The sequence below is a fragment of the Sinocyclocheilus rhinocerous genome, unplaced genomic scaffold, assembly GCF_001515625.1.
Source record: "Sinocyclocheilus rhinocerous isolate Xijiao unplaced genomic scaffold, SAMN03320098_v1.1 scaffold723, whole genome shotgun sequence".
NCBI lineage: Eukaryota > Metazoa > Chordata > Actinopteri > Cypriniformes > Cyprinidae > Sinocyclocheilus > Sinocyclocheilus rhinocerous.
In genome coordinates this window covers 397,146-406,388 of record NW_015655571.1, presented here as the reverse complement: position 1 = coordinate 406,388, position 9,243 = coordinate 397,146, and the positions used below count along the sequence as shown (strand labels likewise).

General features: G+C 37.8%; 1 protein-coding gene across 1 annotated transcript; it reads left to right on the top strand.

Annotated features, from left to right (window-relative positions):
- LOC107718509 (gastrula zinc finger protein XlCGF8.2DB-like) lies at positions 1-4,908 on the top strand. Its single transcript, XM_016525611.1, has 2 exons — positions 1-166; positions 3,655-4,908. Exons 1-2 carry the CDS (start codon positions 82-84, stop codon positions 4,617-4,619), a joined length of 1,050 nt encoding a protein of 349 aa, XP_016381097.1. The 5' UTR covers positions 1-81; the 3' UTR covers positions 4,620-4,908.
- The last annotated feature ends 4,335 nt before the right edge of the window (positions 4,909-9,243 follow it).

The window sequence follows — 9,243 nt, the reverse complement described above, 5'->3', positions numbered from 1 at the left end:
TTTATTAAAGAGGAGAGTGAAGACGTGAAGATTGAAGAAACATTCAGAGTCAAACATGAAGATACTGAGAAACAAACAAAGATGGTGTTTATTAAAGAAGAGAGTGAAGACATTAAGAGTGAAGAAACATTCAGAATCAAACATGAAGATACTGAGGAACAAACAGGTTGGTTTTCATTCTCAAAGCTGAACTATCTTATGAACTGTCCTGACTGTTTTAAAGATTACTATTTGCTGTAACGAACAGATGGCTCTGTGTCCAACAGCATCGTTATTCCCCATAAAACCAGGCAAGAGTGAAAAGAGCTGCCAGAGTTTAAAAAGACAAGAGGCATGACATGATATTTTATAGCTTTTTATGTGCTACCATATAAAATATATGTATTAATTTTATTTCCATAAACACCAACTCCCCGCCAGGAGATAACATTTACTTTGCCAATCTGTCCAGAGGCATTTTTTTTTTAAATTACACAATGTGTCAGAACGCTGTTAACACAGGAGTTTGTCCTTGTTTCTTTTCCCCCACGTTTCTTTATTTTCTTTCTTTTTTTTTTGCATCTTAACCCCTAGAAGATGTAGAAAAGAGAGCTTGAGATCAGTTTATAAATTTAGCTGCAAGCAGCAATTAAGGGACTAAGCACAACAGAGGCAGAATGAGGAGCAAGCATGGCAGTGAGCATCAGACCAACCGCAACAATGAGCAATTAAAGACATTTTTTTAAAGATGATTTTCGTCAAAATGGCAGAAAAAAAAGTGCAAATTCAATTGTTATGCGCATTTTGTTAAAAAAGCCGGTTCTGTAATCAGCAGGAAATCATCATCATGTGCTTTCAGATGGAGCAGAATTTACTACACATAGCCGTAGTTCTCTGACAAGTTACGCAAAAAAAAATCGCAGACGATTTTATTGCGCGATAATGACAGCTGTTTGCGTAGCTTCTCAGTGAACTACGACTCTGTGTAATAAATGCTGCTCCATCTGAAAGCATGTGAAAATACCACATTTAATAACATATTTTTACTCCAAACTCACTTCATAACGTCAGTCGAGTGTTTGAAATAAATCCTTCTGTGAGATGATGTGGCTTCTTACACAGAATAAGGCACGCAACATATTTCATAGTATTCTAAGCAGTGATAAAGGCATTGGTGTTTATTATTCACGTTGAATCAATGAAAGCAGTTTAATCTTCTGTTTATTCAGCTGCAGCTATAGGCATTTTCTGGGTTTCTTCTGCGAGGCGTATTTGGAGTTTCAGCGCGAGAGCGCCCTCTGGCCTTTGGATGGAGATTTACTGCTGATCACAGAACCGTGCTTCACTGAAAGATACGCATGACAATCGCAGCTTCTGTCGAATCGCGATCTCGATTCCATTTCGATTTATCGTGCAGCCCTAGCGTAAATACAATCAATAGTAATATGATTTAACAGTTGATCACTTCTGACTGATAGCTGGCGATGTTACCAAGTTGTTGTGGTGTCAATATGTCAAAGCTTTGCAGAGATACAGTGAGTCCACAAGCTCTTTCAGTTCAATACACTCAGTAAAAACAGTCTTTTGCCACTGCAGAGACTTTATTAGCCACGTTTCCACTGTCATGAACAAAGGTGGCGTTTATCCAAGTTAGAGTCGGTCGGCACTGCTGTTCATTTCCCACGTTTTCATATCAAGCTATTAACTAGCATCAATATTTCAGACATTTAAAACCATTTTAATGGCAAAACTCTCTTTCAGACACCAGCGAGTGTCTGAATTAACTTGCGATTGTGACCCGATGGGAATTCTGATCACCGTATTAGGCAGAAATTGATTAAACGCGATGTTAAATGCTGCATATGCTAAACATTGCTATAATAAAAACACGTTATGCTTATGAAAATACCTGAGACTGCTTGAAGAAGCGGCTATTGTCAACATGGATGTTAAAGTCTTATCCCCAGGATCAGAATTCTCTCAAACTTGAGGCACAACATAGACAGCAGATCAGCAAATTCAGGCATGAAATCTTCCTTTGTCTTAGGAGATCTATAGACTGTAACAATGATAGTAGATATGGGTGCAGAGACACTCAGAACAAGACATTCAAAATAATTAAAATAGGGAATGACCACAGGACTTATTTTGAATTGTTTCTTATACAGCGCAATGATACCTGCGCCCCCTTCCACCGGGTCGTGGGGAATCAAATAATCCATAGCCAGTGGGAGGAAGTTCATTAAACAAAAGTCTTTCTGACTGTCTGTGCCATGTTTCCGTTAAGCACACCAAGTCAAGTTTTTCTTTCATGATAATATCCAATAAAATCACTGCCTTTTTGTTGTCCATTTGACTCCGCATGAGCCGAAGAATGAGAAGAAAATAAGAATTTTGCTTCTATGGTTCAAAAGTTATTAGCATAAATCTGAGTGCAAATTTGAACTGTTGGTGGCGCTAGAGAGTTTAAGTTAGAGACTCCAAACTTGCAATGTTCTCTAGATGTGTGCCAAATTTCACAACTTTCCTGCAAGTGGTTCTACAGGCTTCCATAGACTCGAGCGGAAGAAGAACACCAATGAGCATGGGCGACATTTGACTCTTGAGTCAGGGGGGGGCAAGAAAATTTATATTTATGTCAGTTGATGGCCTTTAATTTTTAACCAGAAATGTGCATGCTGCTTTTCTGATGTTCACTGAAGTTTTCCGTGTCTTTTTCCCGTGTCACTTGAAATGTTTCCATTTTGAATCGTTGTTACCAAAGGCGAGACACGTGAGGAAAAAAATAAACGATCAGTTGTGGGACTATATTCTGTCATAAATCGCATACCATTCATTGCTGAACTTTCTACTGACCGTTACTGGAAATGAAATGAAATTACGGGTTGATATGTCCCGATCTCAATAAAGTTTACACACGCTTTTGGTTCGTGAATTAGATCTCGCTTGGGACGCGCGCTGTCTGTGGAGGTTTGGCCAGGACCGGTTCCAGAATTAAATCTACATATTTTATGTTCTGTCCATTGCCAATCACTGCTATTTCGAGAGTGAGTCCCGCATAAATATGCGGATGTCATTCCCGAAACTTTGCAGGGTGTAGCCTATGTGTCCGAAAAATGAAAGTTTCATACAAATTCTGAATAGATTATATACCCTAGAAAATGCGCAAAGCGCACTCCCTTTATCACTAAAAAGCTTCACTCATCTTCGTTCATCGCAATCTTACAAAGTTCCGTTATAATCAATGAAGCTCTCTAAACTGCACAATTAATCTCTTATTTACATCGCGTCTGCACTTAATCATGAGATGATTCACGATTCACGACTCACGAGCGTGCAAAACTGCACTTAAAAACTGCGGCGCTTTCAGCGGTGAGTGAATTCTGACAAAACGCCCCCCCCCCCCTCTCCTGGGTCAAACTTTTTATTTTATTTATTTATTTATTTAAATAGAGGGTTTCAATGCCAGCTTGATAGTTTTTGAGATGTCCTAAATAAGTGAGGAGTTAGCAATATTAGGAAGGGTTTCTCAGATTACATGCAACACCTCTTGCAGTTGCTTAGTGGATATAAGATGTAGTTGTATGTTAGTCTTGACACTTTACATATTTGAATGTTTTGATGTTCTGTGTTATTAAACTGGGGTTAACATTTGTTTGTCTTTTTTAACCGTAGACCTGATGGCATTGAAAGAGGAGAGTGAAGTACTGAATGAAATGGAAGAGAAAGATCATGATTTCATAAATGGAGAAAAATCTTTTAGTTGTTCACAGACTGAAAAGACTTCCTCAAGAAAAAGGGCTCAAAAGACAGGAAGAAGATGTTATTTCACCTGCCAACAGTGTGGAAAGAGTTTCAGTCAAACAGAAAGTATTAAAAGACACATGAGAATTCACACAAGAGAGAAGCCTTATGTCTGCCAACAATGTGGAAAGCATTTCAGTCAAAGAATAAGTCTTAAAAGACACATTAGAATTCACACTGGAGAGAAGCCGTACACATGCCAACAGTGTGGAAAGAATTTCTCTCAGCTTGGAAACCTTGGAGCCCACATGAGTGTTCACACTGGAGAGAAGCCTTACAAATGCCAACAGTGTGGAAGAAGTTTCAACCGGAAAGGTAACCTTCATTGCCACATGACCGTTCACACTGGAGAGAGCCTTTTCACCTGCCAACAGTGTGGAATAAGTTTCACTCAAAAAGGAAGCCTTAACAGACACATGAGAATTCACTATGGAGAGCAGCCTTACACCTGTTCTCTTGATCAACATGAAAACCTTGTAGTCCACATGAGAACTCATAGAGAGAAACCCTACACATGCTCTGAGTGTGGAAAGAGTTTCTGTCAAAAACGACCCTTTGAAGACCACATGAGAATTCACTCTGGAGAGCAACCCTACACATGCCCTCAGTGTGGAAAGAGTTTCAATCATATGCGACACTTTGAAGACCACATAAGAATTCACACTGGAGAGAAGCCTTTCACCTGCCAACAATGTGGAAGAAGTTTCAACCGAAAAGGAAGCCATAACAGGCACATGAGAATTCACACTGGAGAGAAGCCATTTACATGTGGTCACTGCGGAAAGAGTTTCAGGTATAAAACAGGCCTTAAGTCCCACATGAGTTTTCACATATGAGAGAACTGTATTTATGTCATCAGTGTGACATGGAGTCATGTAATGACACCAGAGAGAAGCCTTTGCTGTGCCATCACTGTGGAAAGACTTGCAGAAAAAAGACAATCTTGAGGTTCACAGAAGCACGCCTGATATAGTTCAAAATACCTGAGCAGCGGATTTAGGCCTTGTTTACACCTGGGTTTAAAATGTGTTTTGTTTGATCGCATCACAAATAGGCAGTCTCCATAGCACCATCCCTTTTGTCCACTTTCGACCACTTCTGTCATTTTTTCAAGGGGAGGGTCAATAGGTGGGTAAATGCATGGGATCTTTCACATCTTAAGATCAAATGTTTGTGCAATTTACATGTAGATGCAAAATGGGGGGGGTTAAAGGGTTAGTTCACCCAAAAATGAAAATAAGCCCATAAATTACTCACCCTCAAGTGATCCTAGCTGTATATGACTTTCTTCTTTCAGACGAATCGGTGAATTGTGTTTTTACCTGAGCTCTTTCTTTCTGTCAGTTTGTCTGTCAAGTTTGTCTTGAGCCCATGCCATCTCTGTTGCTGTAGGTACATTTGATTTCATAATGGAATTTTAAATGGTAAGCAACATGTTAATCAACATGTATATTCTTTCATCAGTAAGGTCCAGCCAACTACCAAAATGCCAAAGCAACTCGTTCTCAGTGTAAGATGCATTTTGATGCTGCAACAGGAACTAGATGGCTGAAAGACTGAAGTATCTCTGCTCCTGCAATTAAAATCAGGACTGTCATGATGTATTCATGTTAATTTTCCAAGAACTTTTGTAGCCATATGAAATAAATAAACTTTTTTATAAGTGAAGTTGGTAGTGCTGTGTTTGAATTTATTTGAATTAATCATCCTCTGTTGAGATCTTGGTAGATTTAATGACTTTTATTTGACATTGATTTCAGTGTTAATTTTAACACTATGTAGTGCAGATTATATAAACAGTAATATTCATTGTATTAAGCCATTTTGACTAACCCACGTGGGGCTCCATGGAAGATGTTGACGAGATTGAAAGGGGGTCGCTCAGTTGGGTCCCACATGGCTGTAGTGGTTGAGATGAGGCAAAATAAGTAACTTAATTAACTGGTCAAACATATAAAAATACAAACAGTACTTGCATTATAATACTGGCATAGATTCACATGCCATTTTAGAGGTATTTCTTGATTTAAAGGCTTTCACAGTACGGAAACTGCACTTTTAAAAGTTTTTAATGATCTCTTATTGATCACAGACTCTGGAGATTCTGCCATACTTATGCTTTTTAAACCTCACAGCTGCATTTGACACCATAAATTATAACATTCTGATCTCTCGGCTTTAGAGTGGTTTAGGTCTTTTCTGTCTAATAGAAAGTTTTCTGTCCACCTTGAAGAATTTATGTCTCCGTCAGCTCACCTTCCTTGTGGAGTCCCTCAGGGATCTATTTTTGGCACAATGTTGTTTTCCCTTTATGTGCTTCCACTAGAGCCTATTCGAAGGAAGTATGGCATTTTGTTTCATTGCTATGCAGACTACACACAACTTTATCTGCAATTGAAATGAAAAGATATCAGCTGTTTAAAATTATTGTTGGACTGCCTCAATGACATTAAAACTAGGATGGCTTTTTTATTTTCATTTTAATGAGAGTAAAACTGAAATTCTGGTGTTTGGCTTGAATGGTACCCATGTGGCCCCTAACACAGGATTGGATTCTTTACTTCCTTACTTTAAATCCTCCATTAAAAATGCGGGCGTAATCTTGGATAGTGATTTTGAACGTAACTAGATAAAAAAGTTTGTCAAGACAAACTTTAAGTTGGCTTGAGAAAGCCTGACCAGAAAGTTTGAAAAAGTTTGACGGTCTGAAATAGTTTGAAGTTTAAAGTAGTTTTAAAGCTTAAAGCTTGAAATTTTGAAGGCAATATAGTCTGTCAGCTCAGTGTAAGATGCATTTTGATGCTGCAACAGGAACTAGATGGCTGAAAGACTGAAGTATCTCTGCTCCTGCAATTAAAATCAGGACTGTCATGATGTATTCATGTTAATTTTCCAAGAACTTTTGTAGCCATATGAAATAAATAAACTTTTTTATAAGTGAAGTTGGTAGTGCTGTGTTTGAATTTATTTGAATTAATCATCCTCTGTTGAGATCTTGGTAGATTTAATGACTTTTATTTGACATTGATTTCAGTGTTAATTTTAACACTATGTAGTGCAGATTATATAAACAGTAAATATTCATTGTATTAAGCCATTTTGACTAACCCACGTGGGGCTCCATGGAAGATGTTGACGAGATTGAAAGGGGGTCGCTCAGTTGGGTCCCACATGGCTGTAGTGGTTGAGATGAGGCAAAATAAGTAACTTAATTAACTGGTCAAACATATAAAAATACAAACAGTACTTGCATTATAATACTGGCATAGATTCACATGCCATTTTAGAGGTATTTCTTGATTTAAAGGCTTTCACAGTACGGAAACTGCACTTTTAAAAGTTTTTAATGATCTCTTATTGATCACAGACTCTGGAGATTCTGCCATACTTATGCTTTTTAAACCTCACAGCTGCATTTGACACCATAAATTATAACATTCTGATCTCTCGGCTTTAGAGTGGTTTAGGTCTTTTCTGTCTAATAGAAAGTTTTCTGTCCACCTTGAAGAATTTATGTCTCCGTCAGCTCACCTTCCTTGTGGAGTCCCTCAGGGATCTATTTTTGGCACAATGTTGTTTTCCCTTTATGTGCTTCCACTAGAGCCTATTCGAAGGAAGTATGGCATTTTGTTTCATTGCTATGCAGACTACACACAACTTTATCTGCAATTGAAATGAAAAGATATCAGCTGTTTAAAATTATTGTTGGACTGCCTCAATGACATTAAAACTAGGATGGCTTTTTTATTTTCATTTTAATGAGAGTAAAACTGAAATTCTGGTGTTTGGCTTGAATGGTACCCATGTGGCCCCTAACACAGGATTGGATTCTTTACTTCCTTACTTTAAATCCTCCATTAAAAATGCGGGCGTAATCTTGGATAGTGATTTTGAACGTAACTAGATAAAAAAGTTTGTCAAGACAAACTTTAAGTTGGCTTGAGAAAGCCTGACCAGAAAGTTTGAAAAAGTTTGACGGTCTGAAATAGTTTGAAGTTTAAAGTAGTTTTAAAGCTTAAAGCTTGAAATTTTGAAGGCAATATAGTCTGTCAGAGATAGATAGATAGATAGATAGATAGATACAGGCTGGATTCGTAAAGGTGGAAATCGCGTTCAAGTGAGGAAAAAAAAACTTTTGCAAGTGTAATTCATGTTTTGTGAAACTGCAGAAAAATAAAGGTCAAAATAATACAGATCATGTTTATTTTGCGTTAGCATGAAGCTGCAGTTTCATAATACATGAATTAACATTACACTTATGAAAAACAGTCAAATGCTGCAAATTTGAAAAAACACAATTTCCATCTCTACAAATCTTCTCTTGCGTTTGCAAAATTAATTTAGTCTTGCAACCTTGTGTACACTTTTACAAATCTTACCTCCTGCATGCAAATCTTTTTTTAAAAACGCCTTAACCTATATAATTTAACACAGAACTTTCTTTTTAAATTCTATTCTTTGATGCTTAGCACCCGTTTGTTAATGTTTTATTTTCATTTTCAGTGGCAGCTGTTCCACAAGGTCCTCAATGTCTCCTGAATACATTGTGTCTGGGACAACGTACTCCTCGTAATCCACCCCCAGAAGGTCAAAAATGACTGGTATTACTATATTTGTGAATACCAGTACACATACTGTTTTATGTAAAACTGAACCTGTTTTATTAGCATGACATGAGCATTAAAAATAATAATAGATGATAATAAAATATACAAAAACAAAAGGCAGATTTATAAGCAAGTTGTGTTGACTTATGTTACCAATATGGCAGATGTGTGCAGTGATGGGAGGGGCTCCAGTTTGAGAGAGACTTGATTTAAAGAAATAATATTATGCATTACATAGTGTACCTTTACAGTGGTGTGTGTGGAAGAATTGAATTGAATTCTTCCATTCTGTTTAGTGTTTGGGCGGAGGTGGGGTCAGCTCAACAGTGTCTCCATTTAACAGCTCGATAAGAGCCTCATCTCGCCAAAGAGAAACCTCAACTGCTGTTGATTTGCAGTTTAACTTGAAGTCCAGGACGGGCACTTTACCGAACTGCACCTGCGCCATCCTCACCTCCTGCAACTACAAATCACATACCAGAGGTAACATTATTGGCGTTCTGTTACAGTACAGTACTCGAACATGCTCCCACCACAAAGCATGAAGGTTGCCCACATGTCTTTTATGCTATATTCTGCAGATTTATAATATCCCAAGAAGGATAGTCCAACCCAAAATGAATATTGTCATCATTTACTCACCCTCAAGTTGTTCCAAACCTGTATGATTTTCTTTGCTCTTCTAAATCCGAAGGAAGATGTTTGTAAGAATGTTTGTAACCTGACAGTTCTGGGGCACCATTTATATTTATATATATATATATATATATATATATATATGTTAGGGGTGCAATGGTTCTCGGTAAAAAAATCGAACCGTACCGTTCTCCACACACGGTTCGGCATGCACTAG